Source organism: Somniosus microcephalus, chromosome 6 (genome assembly GCF_052327205.1).
Source record: "Somniosus microcephalus isolate GS21.2 chromosome 6, FLI_Smic_1.0, whole genome shotgun sequence".
Classification (NCBI taxonomy): domain Eukaryota; kingdom Metazoa; phylum Chordata; class Chondrichthyes; order Squaliformes; family Somniosidae; genus Somniosus; species Somniosus microcephalus.
Genome location: NC_140992.1, coordinates 255803281 through 255830494, shown reverse-complemented (window position 1 = coordinate 255830494; position 27214 = coordinate 255803281). Strand labels below are relative to the sequence as shown.

The 27214-nt window shown below is 43.0% G+C and overlaps 1 protein-coding gene across 1 annotated transcript in view; it reads right to left on the bottom strand.

The window, feature by feature from the left end:
* The window catches only part of usp10 (ubiquitin specific peptidase 10), an 84290-nt gene that overhangs the window by 39388 nt on the left and 17688 nt on the right, over positions 1-27214 (bottom strand). The window contains exons 2-4 of the mRNA XM_085991781.1: positions 13837-13905; positions 11631-11676; positions 9489-10595 (exon numbers count right to left, since the gene is read on the bottom strand). Of these exons, the coding sequence (XP_085847907.1) occupies positions 9489-10595; positions 11631-11676; positions 13837-13905 (1222 nt within the window). The remainder of the gene's footprint in view (positions 1-9488; positions 10596-11630; positions 11677-13836; positions 13906-27214) is intronic.

Here is a 27214-nt window from a genome sequence, read left to right as displayed (position 1 = left end):
TGCAACCATCTTCAGCCAGAAGTGCCGAGTGGATGATTCATATCAGCCTACTCCGGAGGTGCCCATCATCACAGAAGCCAGTCTTCAGCCAATTCGATTCACTCCACGTGATATCAAGAAACGGCGGAGTGCATTGGATACAGCAAAGACTATGGGCCCCGACAACATCTCGGCTATCGGGCTGAAGACTTGTGCTCCAGAACTAGCTGCGCCTCTAGCCAAGCTGTTCCAGTACAGCTACAACACTGGCACCTATCCGACAATGTGGCAAACTACCCAGGTATGTCCTGTCCACAAAAAGCAGGGCAAATCCAACCCGGCCAATTACCGCCCCATCAATCTACTCTCAATCATCAGCAAAGTGATGGAAGGTGTCATCGACAGTGCTATCAAGCAGCACTTACTCACCAATAACCTGCCCACTGATGCCCAGTTTGGGTTCCGTCAAGACCACTCGGCTCCCGACCTCATTACAGCCTTGGTCCAAACATGGGCAAAGGAGCTGAATTCCAGAGGTGAGGTGAGAGTGACTGCCCTTGACAGTAAGGCAGCATTTGACCAAGTGTGGCATCAAGGAACCCTAGTAAAACTGAAGTCAATGGGAATCGGGGGGAAAACGCTCCACTGGCTGGAGTCATACCTAGCACAAAGGAAGATGGTTGTGGTGGTTGAAGGTCAATCATCACAGCCCCAGGACATCACTGCAGGAATTCCTCAGGGCAGTGTCCTAGGCCCAACCATCTTCAGCTGCTTCATCAATGATCTTCCCTCCAACATAAGGTCAGAAATGGGGATGTTCGCTGATGACTGCACAGTGTTCAGTGCCATTCACAACTCCTCAGATAATGAAGCAGTCCATGCCCACATGCAACAAGACCTGGACGATGTTCAGGCTTGGATTGATAAGTGGCAGGTAACATTTGTGCCACAGAAGTGCCAGGCAATGACTATCTCCAACAAGCGAGAGTCTAACCACCTCCCCCTGACATTCAATGGCATTACCATTGCCGAATCCCCCACCATCAACATCCTGGGGGTCACCATTGACCAGAAACTTAACTGGACCAGCCACATAAATACTGCGGCAACAAGAGCAGGTCAGAGGCTGGGTATTCTGCGGCATGTGCTCGCCCCGACTTCCCAAAACCTTTCCACCATCTACAAGGCACAAGTAAGGAGTGTGATGGAATACTCTCCACTCGCCTGGATGAGTGCAACTCCAACAACACTCAAGAAGCTCGACACCATCCAGGACAAAGCAGCCCGCTGATTGGCACCCCATCCACCACCTTAAACAGTCACTCCCTCCAACACTGGCGTACCGTGGCTGCAGGGTGTACCAGCTACAAGATGCACTGCAGCAACTCGCCAACACCTCCCAAACCCGCAACCTCTTCCACCTAGAAGGACAAGGGCAGCAGACGCATGGGAACACCACCACCTCCAAGTTCCCCTCCGAGTCACACACCATCCTGACTTAGAAGTATATCGCCGATCCTTCATCGTCGCTGGGTCAAAATCCTGGAACTCCCTACCTAACAGCACTGTGGGAGTACCTTCACCACACGGACTGCAGCGGTTCAAGGCGGCGGCTCACCACCACCTTCTCACGGGCGATAAATGCTGGCCTTGCCAGCGACGCCCACATCAGAAACAAATAAAAAATTACCTAGGCAGCTCAGCATTTGGGAGCTCCCTTTCTTTGGAACAACATAGGCACAAATCTGTACCTCAACGCACAGTGGCAGAGCATACTGCTACCCAATGTACTGGGGCTCTGAACTGTCCTTTTTTTAAGTAGCATCTGATGAGCAGTTACTGAACAATTATTATAGAAGTAACAACTTCTCATGTGCAGAATATTTTATTGTGCAATCACACCATAACCATTTTCACAAGGAAGCCACAGACAAGGAATTGTTTATTCAGCATGATGAAAGTCCAAAAATGAGTTGACGAGTGAAACCGACTTCCATGCAACTCGTATGTATCCAAATCCGATGTACAAACAATTCCATCTCAAAGCTGCAAGCAGTAACTAAGAATGATGGGCTCTCACTGAAGAGCTGGAATAGAGTTTGTGCACAAACCCAAATGGTGGCAGCGCTCACTCATTATCCTCAACGCGATTCCATTTACACAAAGGAAAGATAAACACCACAACCCAAGCAGTGCAACTATGCTTTCCTCAATCCTACTCCGAGCATGATTTGTAAAACACACACCAAGATAATACTATTAAAGCAACATGTGTGATGATGTACTATAGTGAAGGCATGGTTGGCAGTGGAAATCAGAGGAACAGCTGAAGCCCTGAAAAATAGCACTTTTCAGGCACGACGCTAACGCTAGGATTCTTGGCTGAATAGGTCCAACCATATGTCCCGAGTTTCCTGGAATTGGTCCGGCTATACTGAATACAGGGCAACATTCCAGGTTTTTTTAATTGCTGCTCGATTTTCTTCAGTACGCCACCTTGGAAATGTAACAGATCCGACGGCAAATCAGGAACACATGCAATTTGGACAAGGTAAACGAACACACAAAAGGAATATTTGTTTGAAGATGACGATTGAGTAGCCAACTGAAGTGAAGTGCATCCAAGCTGATTTATTAGAAAAGCATTCGACAGGTTTGGAAGATTAATTGTCGCACTGCAAATTGCTGGAACTGATGGAGAGGCATGAGAATTATTAGCAACCTTTCCTGGAAACAACAACAATTTGTATTTAGATAGCACCTTTAACGTAGTAAAACATCCCAAGGCGCTTCACAGGAGTGTTACAAGACAAAAATTTGACACCAAGCCACAGAAGAAGAAATTAGGGCAGATGACCTAAAGCTTGGTCAAATGGTAGATTTTTAAGGAGTTTCTCAAAGGAGGAGAGGTAAACAGGCAGAGCGGTTTCGGGAGGAAGTTCCAGAGCTTAGAGCCGAGGTAGCTGGAGGCAGGGCCACCGGTGGTTGAGCGATTATAATCAGGGATGCTCAAGAGGGCAGGATTAGGGGAGCGCAGATATCTCAGGAGGTTGTGGGGCTGAAGGAGATTAGAGATAGGGAGGGGCGAGGCCATGGAGGGATCTGAAAAGGATGAGAATTTTGAAATCAAGGCGTTGCTTAACCAGGAACGAATGGAGCTCAGCGAGCACAGGGGTGCTCTGCGAACGGTACTCGGTCCGAATTAGGACACGGGCAGCCGAGTTTTGGATGATCTCAAGTTTACGCAGGGTAGAGAGTGGGAGGCTAACCAGGAGTGCATTGGAATAGTCAGGTCTAGAGGTAACAAAGGCATGGACGAAGGTTTCAGCAGTAGATGAGCTGAGGCAGGGGCCGGGACGGGCAATGTTATGGAGGTGGAAATTGGCGGTCTTGGTTTTGCTGCAGATGTGTGGTCGGAAGCTTATTTCAGGGTCAAATATGACACCAAGGTTGTGAACAATGTGGTTCAGCCTCAGACAGATGCTAAGGAGAGGGATGGAGTCGGTGGCCAGGGAACAGAGTTTGAAAACAATTACTTCGGTCTTCCCAATATTTCATTGGAGAAAATTTCTGCTCATGCAGTACTGGATGTCAGCCAAGCAGTGTGACAATTTAGAGACTGTGGCGGGTTTGAGAGAAGAGGTAGTGAGGTAGAGCTGGGTGCCGTCAGCATACGTGTGGAAACTGGCGCCATGTTTTCGGATGATGTCGCTAAAGGGCAGCATGTAGATGAGAAATAGGAGGGGGGGCAAGGATAGATCCTTGGGGGACCCCAGAGGTAATGATGCGGGAGCGGGACAAGAAGCTGTTGCAGGTGATTCTCTGGCTACGATTAGATAGATAATGGAACCAGGCGAGTGCAGCCCCACCCAGCTGGACGATGGTGGAGAAGCGTTGGAGAAGGATTAAGTGGTCAACCGTGTCAAAGGCTGCAGACAAGTCAAGAAGGATGAGGAGGGATAGCTTACACCTTTGTCACATTCACAAAGGATGTCATTTGTGACTTTGATGAGGGCCGTTTCGGTACTGACAACAGGGGCAGAAACAGGATTGGAGAGATTCAAATGTGGAGTCCCGGGAAAGATAGGCATGGATTTGGGAGGCGATAATACTTTCAAGGACTTGAGAGGAAAGGGAGGTTGGAGATGGGGTGGTAGTTTGCAAGGACGGAGGGGTCAAGGGTTGATTTTTTTGAGGAGAGGGGTGATGATGGCAGATTTTAAGGAGGGGGGCAGTACCTGAAGAGAGCAAACCATTAACAATGTCAGCTGACATGAGAGCCAGAAAAGGAAGTTGGGTGGTCAGCAGTTTGGTGGGAATAGGGTCGAGGGAGCAGGAAGTGGCTCCCATGGACAAGATGAGCGTGGAGAAGTCAAGAGAGGAGATCGGAGAGAAATTGGAGAAAGATGCGAGTTCAGGGCTAGGGCAGGGGGGAACCTTAGAGGAAGTTTGGCCCAGTGGGCATGGGGAAGGAAGGGAAGTGGCAGAGGCAGCTGATGGTCTCAATCTTAGAGACAATCCAAAGAAGTCCATGAGCTCCTCGCACTTGTCGGAGCCGAGTGTGGAGGAGACAGGGGAGAGGGGTTTAAGAAGACAGTTAGCAGTAGACAATAGAAGCCGGGTGTTAACTTTGCATTCCAGAATGATCCTGGAACAGTGAGCAGTTTTGGCAGACAAAAGTAGGACCTGCTAATGCTTTATGTAAAAAAAAAACAATAAAACTTGGTAACAAGCTAACAGTGGACAAGGCTCCGAAGATGATCAGAACAAAGATGCATTGTTATTCAATCCTTTCAACACATAACCTAAGTTAATGATGAGAAAAAGTCTGGATAACTTAGAAATTGGGTTCAACATCACTGGAACATAAACAACTTAATGTATACCAATGAAATAGTACTGGCTACAGATCAGGAAAAAATATGGGAGAAGGTAAATCAAACATGATTCAATTGAAAATAAAAGCCAGTGACAAGAAATAGTATTCAAAAAGGAAGACGGCTTGTAAGGCGAGAAGGAAGCAAAGACTAACGGAAAGTAACAGGATGCAAAATAACAGTAGCGTAATGAAAGAAACATCTGTCAGACGGTGGAGGTAGGCATATAGAATCTGAAACAAAATCACCACTAACATTAGAAGCTGCATAGGGACTAATCCTGGGTTTCTAACACCATCTTGTGGCAACAGTAAGGTAGTGCGGTTGAATTTTTTTTTCTTCCATTTTTATGGGATGAGGATGTCGCTGGCAAGGTCAGTATTTATTGCCCATCCCTAGTTGCCCTCGAGGTGGTGGTGGTGAGCTGCCTTCTTGAACCGCTGCAGTCCGTGTGGTGAAGGTACTCCCACAGTGCTGTTAGGGAGGGAGTTCTAGGATTTTGACCCAGCGACGATGAAGGAACGGCGATATACTTCTAAGTCAGGATGGTGTGTGACTTGGAGGGGAACTTGGAGGTGGTGATGTTCCCATGCGCCTGCTGCCCTTGTCCTTCTAGGTGGAAGAGGTCGCGGGTTTGGGAGGTGCTGCCGAAGAAGCCTTGGCGAGTTGCTGCAGTGCATCTTGTAGATGGTACACACTGCAGCCACGGTACACCGGTGGTGGAGGGAGTGAATGTTTAAGGTGGTGGATGGGGTGCCAATCAAGTCGGCTGCTTTGTCCTGGATGGTGTCGAGCTTCTTGAGTGTTGTTGGAGCTGCACTCATCCAGGCAAGTGGAGAATATTCTATCACACTCCTTACTTGTGCCTTGTAGATGGTGGAAAGGCTTTGGGGAAGTCAGGAGGTGAGACACTCACCACAGAATACCCAGCCTCTGACCTGCTCTTGTTGCCACAGTATTTATGTGGCTGGTCCAGTTCAGTTTCTGGTCAATGGTGACCCCCCTAGGATGTTGATAGTGGGGGATTCGGTGATGGTAATGCCATTGAATGTCAAGGGGCGGTGTTTAGACTCTCGCTTGTTGGAGATAGTCATTGCCTGGCACTTATGTGGCGCGAATGTTACCTGCCACTTATCAGCCCAGGCCTGAACGTCGTCCAGGTCTTGTTGCAGGCGGGCATCTTCAAACAGTTAAAGAAAATTACAATCAAGTGTAAATGCTGAACGTGAAAGATACTTAAAAATATATGCACACACCTGCTAGCTACCCTGTGAACAAATATATGGGTACAGAATGTAAAAACTGACGAGAGCAGAGATTGGTTCAGAGATTTCTAGCTATTAGCCAACAGCTAATGTAAGTAGAGCTACACCAGAAAAAAAGCCAAATATTTTACAGGCCATGTGTAAGTGGGTCAGTTGAGCAGGAACTCAGGGAGTAGGCTTATAAAGGAGCTATTACTTCTGAACTGAATGTCCCTTTAGCATGAAACACCACGGTACAGCTGCAATTCTGCTTTTATTATGGAAAAAAAAAACGATTAAACATATCTTTAGTTTGAAATAAACTGAACACAGCTGCAAACACACATATGAATTACTGATACAATGTTCTCAATATATCTTTGCAGTTAATAGATTGTACCACAAAGATTTAAAAATAAGCTCCCTGGTGAGCCATACCCAGTTAGAAGGCCCTGTCTTCGAGCCTCCAGCCTCTATTTCACTGTCCAGACACAAACAGGAACTGTCACTTGTGGAAAGTCGCAGAGGGCACCCAGTGCCCACTGAACTAGAAGCTTGCACAAGTCACTGTTTCTGTGGCAGTGAGAAATTTGAAAAAATGAAATGGAAATGCCCCCAAATGATCTGTAAAATGCAATTCTTCTATGACTCCCTTCTCCCCCTCCCTCACCACTCCCACAGGCCCCTCTTTGGGGTAATCGAGTGCAGGCATAAACTTTTTTTTTGCATTTCAGGAAATCAAGAGGCTATGATGGGCTACTGAGCCTATGGTCCCAACTTTGCAACAGAGCATCAACACTTGCTTGTTCTCCAAGCTTGCCATATCCGGTTAGCCCCATGTCTAGACAATAAGATGAGCCAACTTGTGACCCAGATCCCATTCCCGATGCTTCATCTTAACCCTGTTAAGAGCATCTGTTGCTACATTCTCCATCATGACAAGGTAGGGAACAATGTTTGTTGGTTTCCAAAAGCACCAATTCATGTGAATAATGTTCAAGCAAAGTAGGTGCAGCTTAATTTCATCCTGCTCAGTTCTATACACACGCCTGTCGCCATCTTATCTGTCCAGACCCTCACTGCCATCTTGAACAGCGCAGCTAGCCAGATGGCTCAAGCCCTAGAATGTTTCAATGCCAACTGAACGGTTTATACAGAGCACAAAATGGAACTGTGGTTGGTGGACATTACTCATAGTTGAAGAAAATTACCACTCTTCAATTTTTTTCAATCTCCGATTTAAAATACAAAACAGTACATAATCTCAAGCTAAAGAACACAAGAAATAGGAGGAGTAGGCCATACGACCCCATCGAGCCTGCTCCGCCATTCAGTAAGAGCATGGCTGAACTTTCAAATCAACTCCTTTCCCGCCCTACCCCCTTATCCCTCGAGTCCCTTAGTGCCCAACAATCTATCGCTCTCAGTCTTGAATATACTCAACGACTGAGCATCCACAGCCCTCTGGGGTAGAGAATTCCAAAGATTCACCACCCTGAGTCAAGACATTTCTCCTCAACTCAGTCTTAAATGGCCGACCCCTTATCCTGAGACAATAACCCCTGGTTCCAGACTCTCCAGCCAGGGGAAACAAACAGCCTCTCAGCATCTACCCTGACACGCCCTCTAAGAATTGTATACCTTTCATTCTTCTAAGCTCTAGAGATTATAGGCCCATTCTACTCAATCTTTCCTCACAGGTCAGCCTTCTCATGCTAGGAATCAATCGAGTGAACCTTTGATGCACCCCCTCTAAGGCAAGTATATCTTTCCTTGGGTAAGGAAACCAAAACTGTGCACAGTACCCCAGGTGTGGTGTCACCAAGCCCTGTACAACTTCCTTACTCCTGTACTCCAACCCTCGTGCAGTAAAGGGTAACATGCCATTTGCCTTCCTAATTGCTTGCTGTACCTGCATGTTAACTTTGTGATTCGTGCACAAGGACCCCCAAATCCCTCTGAATACCAACATTAACCAGTCGCTCACCTTTTAAAAAATATTCTGCTTTTCAATTCTTCCTACAACAGTGGATAATTTCACACTTCCCCACATTATACTCCATCTGCCACCTTCTTGTCCAATCATTTAATCTGTCTATATCCCTTTTGCAGCCTCTTTGCGTCCTCCTCATTGCTTACTTTCCCACCTAGTTTTGTATCGTCAGCAAACTTGGCTATATTACACTCAATCCCCTCGTCTAAATCATTGATAGAGATTATAAATAGCAGAGGCCCAAGCACTGATCCTTGCGGCACTGCACTAATGACCTGTTTATTCCTACTCTCGTTAACCAATCCTCAATCCATGCTAATATATTACCCCCAATCCCATGAGCCCTAATCTTGTGTAACAACCTCCTGCGTGGCACCTTATCAAATACCTTCTGAAAATCCAAATACGCTACATCCACTGGTTGCCCCTTTTCTACCCTGCTGGTTACACCCTCAAACAATTCGAATAGATTTGTAAAACATGATTTCCCTTTCATAAAGCCTAATCATAGTGATTTTCCAAGTGCCCTGTTAAAATGTTCCTTAATAATAGATGCTAGAATTTTCCCTACTACTGATGTCAGGCTAACTGGCCTATAAACTCCCTGTTTTCTCTCTCTCTCCTTTCTTCCAACAGCAGTGTTACATTTACTACCTTCCAATCCATGGGGCCCGTTCTAGAATCTAGGGAATTCTGGAAGTCTTTTCTTCTTTGAACCTGCTGCCTAATTCAAACAGGGCAAAATCATAAACTGAGGCACATTGGATGTACCAGTCGTGATCATTGATGCAGAAACAAATACTCAACAAAATTTGCTTTGTACTGATAAAAATACTAGTTCTCAAAGCTCACCCTGCAGGTGCAAATGAATGCAGTACTAACAATTTGGTTTCTTTTTCATGTTTCTGCTCAAGGACAGGGGTGTTTGTGCTGATAAATTAAACCGGTTTCCAGACCACACATCATGCACAGATGCACGGCGAAGCATCCTTTACAATCCATACAACTTGCCTCAACTCCAGGTATGAAGACATGGGTCTGATTTCCCATCAGGTTGCCAACCTTGGTCATGAACAAGCGCCAATGGGAATCCAGACGCTCCCCTTCTCAAAGTCCAGGCTGCTGCCTTATACATTCTAGCAGCTGGTTGTAGAGCAACACGTGCAAGTCAAAAAGTAGCTACTTCGACATGCATGGCTTAACAGACACTTCTCAAAGTTTTTTTTTAATACAGGAATGTTGGTTTTAAAGAGCCTCAGATTTCTTTACTGGCAGTTATTGAGGACTAGCCTATTCACAGATGACCAAATATTTAATTTGGTACCATACTAGATATACTACAAAATGTACTGATATTCTTAAATCCCTTTATTCGGGATATATTTAAAAAATTACCTGCCATCTTTTGGGCTACAGAATCCTCAGACACCGGAACAGGCGCATCCATTCTTATTTCCGGCTGCTTTTCAGGGAATTGAACAGAAGCACTGGCTGGTGTGAACTTTGCCTCAACATAGGCCACAGATCCCGTCGAGGGCTTTGAATTGTGGAAGAGGCTAGCCCATGATTTGGCAGGCAAAGGAGCAGAAGCCGTAGAAGGAGCTACGGCAGTCTGCTCTGGCTCAGCTGAATACACATCCTCTGGTTTATCCTGCTCACATTCTGTGCTATCAGTATGCAATCCATTCCCGTCAGCAGAAGTACTAGGAAGTGTTACCGCACTATCACCAGAGGATTCCAGTGTGTGTCCATTGTCACTTTTAACATCCACGGTAATATCTGTGCCTGCACATGACTGTGCAATAGCTGTCCTTACTGGGCTACTCCTTCCAGTCTCTGAGGGATCAGGCTGTTCAGTGGAATTAACCTCAGCAGCAGCCTCATTATTATTAGCCTCAGTGTTAGCCTCAAGCTCAAATCCAGGCTGCTCAGCAGTCCTGGCCTCATCTAGTGCACTAGAGACTGTATCGTTACAGAAGGCTCCACTAATGAAGTCCGCATCGCTCTCAGGGCTTTCACAAGTCCTCTGATTAGCCTTTAAAGATATAGCTCCATGAGATTCAGGAATCTCCTTCTGGCCAAGTAAATCAACCTCTTCCGTGTTAATAGCATTTAGCCCTGGGTTTAACACATGCCCATTAACAAGGCCCAAAGTTTCAGAGGGACCGCCACCATCACTCACACCTTCCTGATAGTTATAATAACCAGGCGGCCTTTTCTTCTTGTTCCGCCTTTCCCTCGGGCCTTGTTCTCGGTAGGCGAGATCATCATTCCCCTGGCAATTGCCACTGTCCAGAGGAATATTACCCTCTCCAAATTGGCAGTCAATGGCGCTATAGGCAGCTTCTTCCGACAAGTTGTCTAAGGATTTCTGTACAGGTTGGTATGCCAGTATAAATTCTGGTGCCTGTGGATTCAGCGTACTGGAGACTTTGTAAACGTTGCCCTGTAATCCAGGTGGTTCCGACTCATTTTCTTCAGTGTCTGAATCATTTCCGTCTCCTATTTAAACAAAAAAAATTTTTTAGCCGTCATGTTCCTGCCCTAAAAACTGCTAAACACGAGATTTTAAACTACCCTTCCTCTTATTCCAAAACTCATTACTACTTTACAATGTACTGGCAACAAAAGGTTTCTTTTTTTAACTTTAAGGTAAAAACAATGACGTTTCATGAATTTTATGAGCAATTATGAAGTTCAGGAATATTATCTATTCAATTTTTTTTTGCATTTGAGATTTAAGCTGAAATCACACCACAGCATCCACCAGAGGTCAACATTGACGACATATTTGCCAAGGAGCCAGATGTAATATATACAGGAAACTCTCTCTTAACCGGCACCTAAATATCTGGAAATCTCTCTTAACTGGCAAAATTCAGGAGTAGGTTCAGGTAAGTTTTACTATATATTAGTGGCCGTGTAACTGGGGTTCCTCCACCTGTGGTCGTGCAACAGGGACTCCTGGATCTGTGGCCGTGTAACCGGGACTCCTGCACAAGTGCCGTGTAACCGGGGCTCCTGCACCTGTGGCCGTGTACGGGGCTCTCATACCTTGGTAACTATACCTCTCTGTAATCCGGACTTTTTGATCAACCGGCACCACGCCGGTCCCGGATAAAAAAAAGTTTCCTGTACATTAAAAATCTTTTTCATTATAAAATTATTCTAAACATTTGAATCAGATCTCAATATAAGAAATCAGCCACACTATGTGCATGCATCAGAACTGAGAGAAACTGCAGATGAAAAAGCTTATTTAAGCTACTAGTCTTTTAAATGCACTCCTTTTGCTGGGGACAATTTGACAGTGCAATTAGTTTGCACGAAAAGAAATCAAACATTCATTCATTCATTAGGACTGCTACACAAAAGGAGTAAATGGAGACGTGTTTTTGTACATTTTAATTCTATATTCATTTGAGATGTGATTTTCAAAAGTTAATTGTACATTGAACTTTATCCTAGTCCCTAGATCCTTCCTAGATTATCACGCTAAGTAGAAAATTAGCAAATGTACTGAAATCAAACACTTACCCGCTGATTGACTGACATGCAAGACTTTATCATTATACGGCGGAAGCTGTGGCAACAAAAAAAACAGAAGTTTAGCATCATACTTTAAACAGAATTACAAAGAACCACTAGCATTATATGCCACCATATCTTTTTGTTGCAAGCAATATAATATAATGGCACAAAGAAAACCTGGCCCAGTCCAGCAGACCTTGAGCTACTGAAACGGGCAGCAAGATTACATTATAACTTGGTCTACTTCTCAAAATGCCTGTATACCAATGCTATCCAGGAGGAAGAGAATTACAGAAAAAGTCATAATCTTGCCATCACACTGCTACATTTTACTGATCCATCGCAATGCCCAAACATCCTGGACCGAAGATACCAACACGTGGCTAGCAGGTTATGGAACCATTTCAATAGTCTCTAGGGGAGCATAGCTGGTATTGTAACAATACAATTTGAAGGATTGGGATTTGAACCAGTTGAATGTTGCAGTCGAGCGACACAGCAGGACAACCTAGTTTCAGTCGAGACTAGTTTAAAAACACAATGGACTGAACTACAAAAGTGATTAAGCATGTGGAGATATGAGAAGCTGCAATAACAAGGTTAGCCATGTCCAATCACGAGTCACTGATCGGCCGAAGTCACAATGAAGTAAGAAAGGACCCTGCTGTCCAGATAACTGGACAAACTTAGATAAAAGACAGAACTAAAAGAAGGGGCTTAGCTAACGATTTAAAGTTATAATTAGGTTGTTTTTGAAGGAATATAATTGGGGAGGGGGGCGGCTGTTGCCACGAAGCCAGACTGGCCAAGGAATAAGTAATGTAATCAAGGCTATCGATGTGCTCCAGTCTTGTACTGTATATAAGCTTGTGAATTTTGTTGATCGGGGAGAAGGTGCTCGCACAGACCGCGGGGTCTGAGACGCTTCTCCCAGAGCTCTGTTTTCAATAAACTGCACCTTTTACTTTACCACAGATTAGATGTGAATTTATTTTCACCCAACACAATTTTCTACCTATTTCCATTAGTGAAATGGAAGTAAAACAGATTTTTTTTTGGTACAGTTTAGGCTCAGTTGTTCACGATACTCACTCACTCACCACGCTACACTTCAAAGAGGAACTTTAAGATCAACCACCAGGTGCAATTGCAACATAAGCGATTCAGAGATGATTTGACTTTACACGGCTACCCTGCCACAAGTAATTTATGTACGCAGGTTCCATCCTATAAATATCTACAAGAAAGCTAACTGCATTTAAAAAACATAACAGCTTCATTGTGAAAGGAATGTGTGAAGCAAATTAAGGTACTTATCATTTCCATCATGTAACACCTTACAATATCAAAATTGTTTTTCAAATGCAGTGGCTTACATTGGCAAAAAATAAGCGCGCCTTTTGCCGTTGTCTTTATATTGCTCCTTTATTAATGATACTGCACTAACATTTTTAGCAGAGTATAAAGTTGTCGGTGTTGAAAGAAACAGAAGCTACTCCGAGGTGGACTTGCTTTGTCCAAAAACCCATTTTTCAATACCACTTCTTTTTTTAAAAAGCTCTACAATTCTAGGGACACGGTAATTGAAAATATTCATCGACTCTTCTAAATTAGAAGTTGACTGGAGTTGGAGACTATTGAGTGCCACTCAAATTGGCACGTCTAAAGTTCCACCATGACCCATCCCAAAGTGGTGGTACAAGCAGGCTCCAACAGCAATGCAGCTGAAATATGGCAGCTACTGTATGAAGACAGCATTACAGAATTATCACTAGGCACATTAGATTAAAGGCCTGAAAAAGCTTAAAGAAGCTTAAAAAGGGGGGAAAGCTGACATATCGATTTATATATATATAAGTTATTATTGATATGCCTACATTTACATCATCTTCATATTATTCAGGATTCAGAGAATAGTCTTGTCCAGTTCCAACCAAACACATCTTTTAAGTGGTCAGAAATGGCAAATAGTTTAAAAAGTACAAAATCCTATCCATCTGAAAAATCCTCAACCAGTCCATCTATACACAGCACTAACCTCTGAACCTTTAACAGCCACTGGCACCATTATTTGGTCAAAAATTTGTCCATCTCTTAATCAGTTGCTAGGCATATAATTTAAGACCAAGTAGTCAAAATGGCACTTAAAAATTAGTGCAATAAATGAACAGAAATAAAAATTCCAGGTTTTGCCGATAGTGAGTGCGCTTACCTCAACAGAGCTGCGTGATGTTACAAAGAATTGATTGAATTCATCAGGGCTGAACTCCCCAAAGATGTACTGAAAGAAAAGGAAAAAATGAATGTTATTAACCTAGATAGATTGCGAGCGTAATTTAGTCCCAGGTTTTAGAAAATATGTAAATGGTCTATTTACTATTGTTTACCTTGTCAATTATTTAGAACTAGTCCATGCTGCCCATTAAATCCTTGCATGTATTCCTTGCTACATGCACTACATAATCAAGCAAGAGTTTCTCAGGACTGTACAAAACAATAAGCTTCTCCGTGCTCACTAAATGCTGACATTTAGGAACAATTTAGATGAACATAGGTTATTATACTAATTTTAACCTTTAATAATTAAACCAGTTTAAAATCTGTTAGTGACTGCAATGTCATTATGGGATGGTGGGGAAGAAGTGTGTTGGAGGTCGAGCACAAATGCCAGTGTTATGATTTAGCTTTTATAAATCAGTCTCATTTTACTTTGGATTCCAGGTAACCAGAAACTTGCATTTATATAGCGCCTTTAACGTGGTAAGATGGTGCGTAACAGACAAAATTTGACACCGCGCCACAAAGAAATATTAGGACAGGTGACCAAAAGCTTGGTTAAAATGGACAGGGAAAACAAACAGCCAGGGCTCCTGTTCCAGATCACTAACCAGCACATCCTGCTGGAAGTTTGCACATGTGGAACTATAACACAGCAAGGAGTCAACATCTGCAAGAGGGGAAGGGAGAAACTCTGCAAGAAAGAGTCGAATCAAAAAGAAAAAACCTTGATACCACTCGAAGATTTTAAACTTAAGGGGGGTCGACAAAATGTTTACCCGGATTGAGATTTCAAAAATGAGGAAATATAATTTAAGAATTAGAAAATTAGCAATAGAGAATTCAAGTAAACATATTGAATCTGGCCACTGGCAAGGCCATTGAAGTAAATCGTATAAATGTATTTAAACAACTAAATATGTTACAGGACAAAGAGGGGATTAATTATACTGTAGCTGGTTGGAGAGAAGAAAAAATAGATCAATAAAAACTGAGCCAAAACAAATTTTCCTTGTTAAAATTTCTTCCAGAGGTGAATCCCCACAGCCATTTTCACTTACAAAGGCAACAGTGCTTCCCCCGACGGTTCGCCAAGTTTATCCAACAAGCATCTGAGCAGTACAGATCAGGAAGGTTGCAGATTGGATACCCAGTCTGTGTTGAGTTAACGAGAGGCAGCGTTAGGAGCCTCTCTGGGTTAGCAAAGGGGATGGAGTGGAGGAACATCAGCCAGTGAACTATCAAGTAATCACAGTGGGAAGTGAATGTGCGTGGCAGTTAGCTAGGAAAGAATAAGGCTTTGCTGCGATTCTCCCTGCAGTCAAATAGTCTGCCAAAGCTCCATCGAGACTCGGGTGATTGAATATTGGCCATCAAAAAAAAATCTCCATTTTATTTGGTGGGGGGGGGGGGGGGGGTCAGGCAGGGAAGAGAAGCGAGAATTAAATTGGAGGGGAAAAAATGGAGATTTTTTTTTTTTCTTTCTTCTTAAACCCTGGATGCTATGCACAGTACCTGCCTCTAGAGGTTCCAAGTGAGCTTTCATATAAATGAACAGACTCCAGGGACAAAATACCTTACTTTTCCCTCAGCCTCTGATGCTTCAAACCAGTATTTACTGCTCAGATACACGATGAATGGAATTTTCACGCTGTTTGCCAAACAACCTACAAAATTCTCAGTTGAATGCATTGTTGCAACTTTAATTTTAACTCAAACTTGCAAAAGTGGTATCTTTCTAAAAGAAATTATACTACAAATCTATACCCATTTTTAATTTGGTAACAACTGAATTTGTGTGAATGGGAAAGTAGCCCATTAAATATATTTTCCCCCAGACTCACCAAAATAAGTAATGCAATTTGTTTCCATTTTAGGCCAAGAAGGCTTCAAATTTGAAAATTCCATGATCACAGAATTATAAAAATATTGTTCATAATTATAAACAAACTGTAAAAACATGGTCATGTAAGCATCACCACTTATAGTTTAAACTAAAGTTCACATCATTGCATACTGCACCATATTACTTTTTAAAATCATAGATGTCTATTTTTCCAAATACAATAAACCCACTCAGCCACATCATTTTATCTGATTATTAATGTGGTGGAAACAGCTTTTGTCCTTTATGGAACAGGAACATTTCTATATCATGTTTTATACATGACCGTAGATACACAGGACCGGCTTAAAATATGCTTTTAGCTAAGACGGAAACTGCAGTTTAACTATTGGCAGCTGACAGGCTCTTTCCTTTGCAGATTAGCCAAGATGGAGAAGCATTGGCCCAGAATCTCCAGTCAGCAGTCTCGCAATCTCGGTAACAAGAAGTTTGCCTTTTTTGACACGCAAGTGATTTCAGCGCTCTATAGTGGGGATTCCCTCGTGCAATCTGCTGTGACGTCAACAAGCTGTCTAAGCAACCAATCACTGCAGAATTCTCAGACAAGGAACCAGGAAATGAGAAACTGCTTTTATCCTGACTTTTTACAAATTTAACAGGGAGCAAAACAAAAATTGGGACTCTTGAAACTGAAATACAGGAAACTCTCTTTTTACTGGCACCTAAATAACCGGAAATCTCTCAACCGGCAAAATTCAGGAGCAGGTTCAGGTAAGTTTTACTTCATATTAGTGGCCGTGTAACCGGGGTTCCTGGATCTGTGGCTGTGTAACCGGGGTTCCTGCACCTGTTGCCATGCAACAGGGACGCCTGGATCTGTGGCCGTGTACGGGGCTCTCGTACCTTTTACTATACCTCTCTGTAATCCGGACTTTTTGATCAACCGGCAGCACGCTGGTCCCGGATAAAAAGAGTTTCCTGTATCATGAACAAACTTTAAAAAAATGTTTTTTCAAGTTTCTTAAAAATTGTAATATTTATCATAATGAAGAAATTTGACACTCCACAAAATTTAAATTAGCTTTTCAGGCCCGTAACTTTATTTTAGCAGTCAATACACTGTTAAAACCCTAGTTACACCTAATCGAAGTTTTAATTAGGTATTTAACAGCGATATTACTGTGGGAAAGCCCACATTTTTGCCAGTTTCACTGATTACACCAAGTGCCGGCTTTGGGGTGGGGGGGGCCCCATGGCCAGAGCACAACCAGTGTTGGAGCAGTGAAGGACTGGCCGCAACTTCAGGATTTCCACGTTAGGATGCGCACCCGCTAAATCCAGAAGTTGCGGTCAATTTCAAAAGGGGTAATAACAGCAAATGCTGCTCGTTCGCTGTTATTACCCACCGCAAATTTTTGTTTTACGGTTATCAGATGATCTACAGTCAGTGCATTAACAGATATGCACGGCATGGCTAGGGTGTGAACAGCAACTCATCAAGTAATTCAATGAACTAGAGGCGCAATGGTGCTGTTTAAATTTGATTAATTAAGAGCTTTTTATTCAGAGGCCTATTGATCTGAAACACATACTGCAACCTTTCCTCAATACCAAATTCAGTTTCAGTTGAGTCCAAGGGCCAGCTCAACTCTGTAGAGGGCTGGAATTTCACCTCACTCATACAAACATTACATTGAAGTGTATGAAGTATTAACCTTCCCAAACGTAAATTAAAAGACTGTATAAGAAATACATTCCAACAATATTTTAACTCTTGAGGAATGACTATTCCCAAATACTTATATTCTTTGTATTTCTGCTTCTGTGTAATTATCTAACTTGTAAAATAAATCTATGGCTCTTGCACTCAACAGGAAAAAAAAGGCAAGTAGTGGTATTTACTGCCTTTTGTACACAACAGGAAAATAAGATGGTTTCAGAGGCAACAGGAAAAGCTGGTGGGCATCCCACTTGATCACTGTATACAATACCGTAATGAAAGGGTAATTCATACAGTGATCATGTGGCAAGCAAACCCATTCATGATGCATATACGGGTGCAGTTCTGGTTCTTTTCTCCTTTATCCAGTCACCACCCCCCATACACAGCTGGTAATGCGAACCATCATTGGTCCGAAAAACTGGGGATATTGCGGTTCAAGATTATGCATTATAACCAAGTCTATAATCAACCAAATAAAATGGTTGCTGAATTTTTTTAAACCTTCCCATTCAAAAAACCCAGCAGTAATCAGTAACTTGCTATAAATTTGATGAAATTACATCACTATTATGGACTTGGCACCGATTTCAGTGCAACAGCACAACTGAAAACCACAAAATTACCCAGATTCCACATACCGGATCCTTTTTGAGAGAAATATCACAATTATTAAATTCACTTAGATGGAACACAAGTATGTTGCACTCCAGAAATTTTAATTTTCACTGGCACTTTCATATTTCCTTTCCATCCCACTGATAAAACAATCGCAACTTTACACACCTTTGTATAAGTACAGAAATCACTTAGGAATTCAGCTAATTCGATAAAGAATAAGAGTCAAAATTGAGTATTTGAATCCATAAACCTAAACTACAGTACTCCAATAACAAACTTGAAAAAGACCTTACAGACTATAAATATTTTAAATGCTTATCTTATAGGAAACAATAATTCATTTTGTATCCATCTAGATTGAAACTGCTATTTAAAACATCTTGTAATAGTACAATGTATACATTTAGGTCAAGGTGCTTTGGAAGATTTTTAAGGCAAAAGTTCATGCAAAAAGCTGATGCAGCAAATGTCTAATAAACCACATTGATCAGTTATGAATTTCAGTAGGGCCGCTGGAGCATGCAGTATGATATGGAAATTCTAACGCCCATGTTAAGCTACCCTATTCAATTCTCTCAGGTTTTCTATACTAACCAAGAGAATCAAATTTGAAATACACGTCCTGTTGTACAGGAAACTTTCTGATATCCGGCACCGACTGGACCGAGCTGGTGCTGTACCATCAAAAGTGCCGGACATACTAGCATAATGTTGAAACATACGGAACTGAAAAGCTCCATGTGAATCAACAAACCCTGTTGCTTCAAAACAGTCGGCTGCAGCTGCAAGCGTCTCTAGCTGAAGCTGTTGCTATAGCTACAGACCTTGCAGTGCCTGACCGGGGGGAAAAAAAAAGCAACGAGAACTAAAAAACCTTATAGAAAACGGCTCCTGATTTTTGCCGTTAGATCGAGTATTCCGGACATATAACCTCCGGATAAACCAAAGTTTCCTGTAGTTGCCTCCAACTGCCACCCATTATGTCACCGAATACACTAAAATGTTGAAGCAAACAGCAAAACAGATCATTGACTTTTGGTGTCACACATCAGTCAGTACGTGAATTGTTTTTTCTTCTAACTAACTTTTTTTAAATGTTGAAAGTACTTTAAATACAAACTTAATCTGCAGTCCATATTTCTCAATATAACCATACATTCCTGCTGACAAGCAAGAGCAGGGCAGAGGCAGAATATCTGCAACATTCCTGACCCCTTGGTGTCTCACCATTATCTACAAGGTTCGTCAGGAGTGTGGTGGAAAACTCACCACTCGTTTGGATGGGTGGAACCACAGCAACACGCTCAAGTAGCTTGACGTCATCCAGGAAGGAGCAGTTCATTTGATCAGTGCCCCGGCCACTGGACTTGATACCTACCTGCTCCATCCCCAGTACACTGTGCTTGCAGTATGTACTATCTTCAGCAAATCATCAAATAGAGAGAGTGAGTCAAGTCTGAGACATGGGAAGCCAGTGTAGCATAATAAGGACAGAGATGATGGGGACGTGAGCCTCACAGTGGACGGGGCATGGGCCAAAGACATTCTTGGAGGTCTTGTAGTTTTTGAATAGGTCACTGCGAACAGTGGAGATGTCAGATACAAGGTGATAAAAGCAAGAATTTGGTTTTGACACTGAAGAGGGAGAGGAAGGGGTGAAGGCAGGAGAGGAGGAGATGGAGAAATTTCTTCACTGAGGGTTGTGAATCTTTAGAATTCTCTACCCCAGAGGGCTGTGGGTGCTCAGTCATTGAGTATATTCAAGGCAGAAAGCAATAGATTTTTGGACTCCAGGGGAATTAAGGGACATGGGGATCATGTGGGAATTGAGATCGAAGATCAGCCATGACCTTATTGAATGGCGGAGCAGGCTCGAAGGGCCATATGGCCTACTCCTGCTCCTATTTTGTGTGTTCTTAATGTTGCAGAGGTAAAAGAAAGCAGTCTTGCTGACAGAACAAATGAAGCCGTGTGAAAATGTAGTATTGCGCATCAGCATAAATGCAAAAGCTGGTCCAATGCTTCCGGAGAACATCAAGGTACATATAGTATGTAAATGAAATGAAGAGGTGACTTTGACCAGTACAGAAACTTGATGGGGGTACACAAGAGGCCAGAGTCAGAGGAATGCAGGAGCATGCTGGAAGTTGTAGGGGTAGAGGAGGTTACTGAGCTGGACAACAGAGGAGACACACTGGAGGAGGATTGTGCAGTTAACCATGTCAAAGGCTGCAGAGAGGTTGAAGTGGAATAGTGCACCACAGTCAAAGAGAATGTGATTTGTGACTAAGGCTGAAAAGGAAGGAGGCTATCTCCGTGCAAAACGCAGGGTCAGATTGGGGGTGGTAAAGAGCAAGGACTTTAAAAGAGGGGCAAGACGGTGGAGGTGAGGTGAGGTGCTCAAAGAAGGAAAAAAGTACTAGAGAAGTAGTGGGAGAGACTACGGTGTGATTTGGTGATAAGTGCCACACTGCCACCATGGCAGTTTGGGCAGGGTAAATGATGTAAAGTATAACCAGACCGAGAGACTTCAAAGGGCAAAGGTGTCACCATCCAGGAGCCAAATTTCTGTCAAAGCCATGATATCAATGCAATCACCCACAATAAGGTCACAGACGGCATAGGCCTAGTTAGCCTTGTGTAAATGGACATTCTGGTGGGAAATGCGAAGAGAGGTGGTGACTGTTGATCTGCTGGCAACAGTCCAAAGGGGCAGTGCTGGGTAGAGTGGACAAGAAGGTTGGTCAGATTAGCCCTCAGCGAACGCAATACACGGGAAGGTCAGTGAGAGAGATGGATTGCCGGGGGGGGGGGGGGGGTTGGGTTGCTGCTGATAAGGAGGCAGTGGCAGGTGCCTCAATGGGCCTTTCAGAGAGTGCGGAGAGGGACAAAGAGTAGCTGTGGTCTTAACCAATGGGGATTCAAGCCTGGTATTGCAACAGGATAGTAGGATGGCAGAGGAGTGATGGTGGGTTGGGGTTGGGATTTTTATTGGGGGGGGGGAAGGTGAGAGGAAGGGAAAGAGAAGTATCCAAGAGGAGAGAGATAGAAGTAACGGGCTAGGGGTCCAGAGTGGCAGCCAAATGGAGAGATTCAGGTTACATAGGCATAAGATTAAGACATCTATTGAATTACAGGATACATTTTAAGGTGTTATTTCAGAAGAACCTGCCCAAATTAGGTATATTCCCAGTAAGAGTCAAGTTAGTTGAAATATTGCATTAAATTTTTTTTTTTTAAATAATCAACTTGCAAACCTGCAATGATCACCAGAACACACTACCAAGTATGTCATTACATGTTTACTTTGCTGCTTTGCAGATAGGGGCAGATCAGTGAGGAGATGAAGCAACTCTAGTGCTGCTGGAAGCCAATTGCAGCACCAAAAGGAACTGTTTTAGTCCATGCCTTAAATGGCAACATATACACAAAGCAGACTGAAGAACAAGGTGGCTGAAGCAGTCATGCAGGAGGGGGCGGGGGAAGAAAATTCCACGTTAACTCACATTGTTCATGCACCACATAGTGGCCAATTACAGGTATGAGAGGAGGTCAATTGGTACATTTCAAGGAAAACCCCAAGGGAAGTAAACAATATATTAATGTGTGTATTAATCGGCATAGCAAGTCATAATAAATATTAATCGGCACAAGAATAAATGGTACTGCACATAATCCAGCTACTTGCCATTTTTTTAATTTAGTTTTTAAGTCCTCTCATTTGAAGTTCCAGCAAATTGAAAGGTGTTTTTTGACAGAGTCTCCCCATTTTTGGAGAGTTTGCACCTTAAACCGTGCCTTCATGGTTTTTTATAAATATGCTACATTTTTCAGTGGATCTATAAACATCTATCGTGGGAGAAGCACCAAAATTATCAAAAATCATATCCCTTAGCTTCCATCCTCACTGTATGAAGATACCTTGGTTAATGTCTGCCCATCAACTGAATTAGAAATGTTGAAGCTTCAGCACTGGCAAAAAAAAATTGCAATTTACTTAACAAAAGGATTTAAAATTAGATCAAAAAATGCCAAGATGCTGGAATATGTGCGGTACCTTTTATTGCAATTACACGGCTTGAGTTTTGATTATACAGTCATTTGCAGTCCTTCCATAGTTAGTGACAGAAAATCAGCACCGCAAAGAAATAATTCAAAATTCCTGCATTCATAATACTTAGTTCAATATACTTATGAAGTGTCAGCCTAGATTATGTACTTCAACCCACAACTTTGATTCAGAGGCGAGAATGTGCCACTAAACCAAACTGGCACACGAGGAGTGTGTTCAGGGGGGAGGGGGCCAAGTCTGGATTTGCTAAACCTCCCTGACATCACTTAGACTACTTAAAATAGTAAAGCTATCAAATTACAGGGATTTTATAGTGCAAGTAAAACATTCGTTCTAATTTGTGGTCAATTTAAGTACAGGACAAATCAAATGCAGGATCAAAAAAGACAATGAAATGCACTTCCATATTGTGGTTTATTTAGTTAACGAAGCATGAGCTGTTATGTATTCAATTCTAATGAACACATTTATGAAGAGTTCAGACATTAAACAAAGACAGGCAATTTGGATTTTTCTATACAGGAAACTCTCTTTTATCCGGCACCGACGGGACCGGCGTGGTGTTGGTTTATCAAAAAGTCCGGATTACAGAGAGGTATAGTAAAAGGTACGAGAGCTCTGTACACAGCAACAAATCCAGGCTTCCCTGTTGCTTAGCAATAGCTGCAGGAACCCCGGCCACAGACCAAGCGTCCCTGTTGCTTAGCAACAGTGCAGGAACCCCGATTACACAGCCACAGATCCAGGAACGGCCACTAATATGAAGTAAAACTTACCTGAACCTACTCCTGAATTTTGCCGGTTAACAGAGGTTTCCGGTTATTTAGGTGCCGGTAAATCGAGAGTTTCCTGTACAATCCAAAGATGTGCGGGTTTAGGTTGATTGGCTATGATAAACTGACCCTTAGTGTTAGGGGGATTAAATACATGGGGTTACGGGGATAGGGTGGGATATGTGTCGGTGCAGGCTCGATGGGCCGAAATGGCCTCTATCTGCACTGTGGGGTTTCTGTGAATGCAAATTCTGCAAGACGCAGGAAGCTGATGGGTTCCCACATAGTATTGTGACAAGATACATTGAAGAACACTAATTGACAGATGCTACAGTACTTTTCCACCAAAATTATCTCTATAAAGCATCTCTGAATTAGGTTGGCCAAAGAATTTTTCTTTCAAGAAAAAAAACTTTGTAAAAATTTCAGGAAAATCTGCAAGTTTTCTTACTAAATTTGTGAAGTATTTTCAGAACACTAGTACCAGTGGCTCCATGGTTAAATATGCCAATCACACAGCCATATAGATCTGGAAAGTCACAGATTTCGATCCAATGTCCACATTGAACTAGCTCCCTCAGTCAAGATGTGGTACTCTTCCTATACTTTATTGGGGATGGGGAAAGAGGAACACAATCGCCAGGCTTGCTGTTTCTCATCGCTATTCAATAGTCCTCCTTCTCCCAAGGTGATGTATGTGAGGCCATCAGGTAAGGAAAGACTAAACTCTGCCACAATGGCACCCATTAATACCACAAATCCCAGCAACATTCATGACCCAGGTTCATAAAAAGAGTGGCTCCTTGGATAAGGTATCAAATGGCTGCCACCTCCTGTAGATCTGTACCCAGGATAAGTATTAATGCAGGAGAGGAAGGAACAGTCAGCCAGAAGAATTGGAAAGGGAAAATAAGAGCCATTGTAGCAACTCTTCCAGGTTGCATCACACTGAGCCACTTCCTACTAGCTCAGAGTTTACCCAATCACGTCAATTTGAATGGTCATTTGTATACAAGCTTAAGGACAAAAGTTTCAAGTAATAGATCAGCACTAACAAAACATACACCTGGAAGCATCTGTGATCATTAAGATGTACTGGAACTCTATTTTCACTACATTTTTAGAAATGGGCTATACAGCCATTTTGATTGTTATGGCAAGCATTTAATTGTGATTACTGGTGTGCGTGATACCAGTACATCTCAATGTGACTATGGCCATTTTAAAAGTATATGATAGTTCAAAATTCCAATTTTATACATGTAAATGGCATGGAAACCACCTGTGAAAAATAAACATAAAATAATCAATTAAAAACCAACTTTCATTTCTATAGCAACGTCAACATAGGAAAATGTTCCACGGCACGTCACAGAAACTGACACCGAGCCAAAGGAGGGGATATTTGGCTGGGCGAGTAAAAGCTCTGTCAAAGAGGTAGGTTTTACGGAGTATCTTAAATGGGGAGAGGTGGAGTCAGAGGTTTAGGCAGGGAGTTCCGGAGCTTAGGCTTTAGACAGCTGATGGTACAGCCGTCAATGGTGGGGCGAAGGCAGTGGTGGTGCGTAAGAGACCAGAGTTGGAGGAACGCAGTGTTCTTGGGAGGGTTGTAGGGGGGAAAGCGATAGGGAGGGCCAAGGCCACAGAGGGATTTGAACACGAGGATGAGATTTAGAATCAAGGCGTTGGCGTACCAGGAGCCAAGGGAGGTCAGCAAGCACGGGGGTGATGGGTGAGCAGGACTTGGCACTGGTTAGGATCCGAGCAGCAAAATTAGATGAGCTCGTTTAGGAGGGTGGAAGATGGGAAGCCAGCCTGGCGAACATTGGAATAGTCTAGTCTGGAGATAAGAAAAGCATGGATGAAGATTTCAAGAGTGGGTGGGTTGAGGCAGGGGCGGTGACGGACGATGTTACGGAGGTGGTCTTAGTGACGGAGAGGATATGCAGTCAGAAGCTTAGCTCAACGTCAAATATGACACCAAGGTTGGAAACAGTCTGGTTCAGCCCAAGACAGTGGTCAGGGAGGGAAATGGAATCGGTGGTTAGGGAACGTAGTTTGTGGCAGGGGCCGAAGACAACACCCTGGGTGACTTTGCCCCTCGTCCAGCGTTCTTGAACGCTAGCCCAAGGGTTCCAAGGCCAATTGCATGACGCTTATTGCCACCCTAGGGGAGTTCAGCTAATTGAGCACAGACCAAGGATCAAACCGATGCCTTGCTGGACAAAATGGCTCAATTCCACATTAGTGAAGTGCCGTTAGACGGAACTCACATTTTTCTACTATCCCGATGACAACTAGAGATCAGAACAAAATACTGTCCATACGTTACTGCTTGTTAATTTCCACAAATGTGGGAAAAAACTACCAACATTAATGCTCATAAATAAGCAAGATACTGCAGATGCTGGAAATCTGAAATAAAAACAGAAAATACTGGAAATACTCAGAGAAACTGAGTTAACATTTCAGTTCGATGACCTTTCATCAGAAGTGGAAAAGGTTAGCGATGTAGCAGGTATTAAGCAATTACAGGAGGGAGGAAAGAACAAAAGGAAAGGTCTGTGATAAGGTGGAAGGCAGGAGAGCTTAAATGACAAAAGGGATGATGGTGCGAGGCGAAGGGAGAGGGTAATGAACAAATAAAGAAACAAAAGATGGGTCTAGAGGAGGTGTAAATGGGAATAGCAGAATCAGCAGCAGCAGCTGCCGTCCAAAACAATGGGTTCTGATCTGAAATTGTTGAACTCAATGCCGAGTCTGAAAAGGCTGTGAAGTGCCTAATAGAAAGATGATGTGCTGTTCCTCAAGCTTACGGTGAGTTTCATTGGAAGTGTCGGAGGCCGAGGACAGAGGGGTCAGAGTGGGAGTGGTCCAGATAATTAAAATTACACACAAAAAGAAAATACTGCAGATGCTGGAAATCTGAAATAAAAACAGAAAATGCTGGAGAAACTCAGCAGGTTTTTCCAGTTCTGACGAAAGGTCATCGACCTGAAACGTTAACTCTTGTTTCTCTCTTCACAGATGCTGCCTGACCTGCTGAGTGTCTCCAGCATTTTCTGTTTTTAATTAAAATGACATGACTGGCGACCAGAAGCTCAGGGTCACACTTGTGGACTGAATGGAGGTGTTCCGCAAAGCGGTCACCCAATCTGCATTTGGTCTCCCCAATGTAGAGACCACCACATCGTGAGCAGCGAAAGCAGTATACTAAATTGAAAGAAGTACAAGTAAAACACTGTTTTACCTGAAAGGCGTGTTTGGAGCCCCGGACGGTGAGAAGGGAGGGGGTGAATGGGCAGGTGTTGCATCTCCTACGCTTGCACGGGAAGGTGGCATAGGAAGGGGAGTGATGAAATCCACCCAGCTTGGAATGCATTATACAGCATACATATGCAAACTCCCCAGATAACAAGTCTGAGCAAAACACACCCAGCTTGCTTTATCACAACAATCAACTCATTAATGCATACCAAACACCATTTTAAAACAGAGACAGCTTCATTCTGCACAATATACATGTGCATACCATTAAATTGTTGGTAATATTCCCAATTCTAACACACTATGGACAAAATAGCAGCATTTTCATTCTACATTAACCAACTGTAACAGATCACACTAGAAAGTTTGTAGACTGCTTACATATTAATTAACTGAGGTTACGTTGGCGTGGCCACTGCAAATTAACATACTGATCCTCAGCCATTGTCTGTGAAATGGGATCTTAACATGTACAGTATTGTATGGACTCATTTCTGACTGGCTCAACAACTTAAGACTCCATGAAGTTATTAGCCATTGTACTCTGCTAATCTGGTTTGCATGTCCCAAATCCATGGAAACAATCAGCAGGCCACAAAAAAACTACCTACTAACAGGGAGAGGGAAAGACAATTGAAAAAAATCTACGTACCTAAACACATGCTTAAATTGTGATTACTCATTAAAATCCAGCTGTCCAGTTTCCATTTACTCAACAGTCTAACCTGGAACCTTAGCTCATTCAATCTCCAGCACATTGACTGGATTCCACAAATCCACAACCATGATTTACAAAGCATTTGTACCAGTGACATCTTATTGTTGTTAATCAGACTCCCATTATACACAACAAAAACGATGCACCCTCCAAGTTTCATTTCATATTTTGAGGTTTTAAATTTTAAGTCTGAAATTAGAGTCTTAAACTTAAATAAAGCCAATTACATAGGTGTGAAGGGCAAGTTGACCAAGATAGATTGGGAAATTAGATTAAAAGGCATGACAGTAGATAAG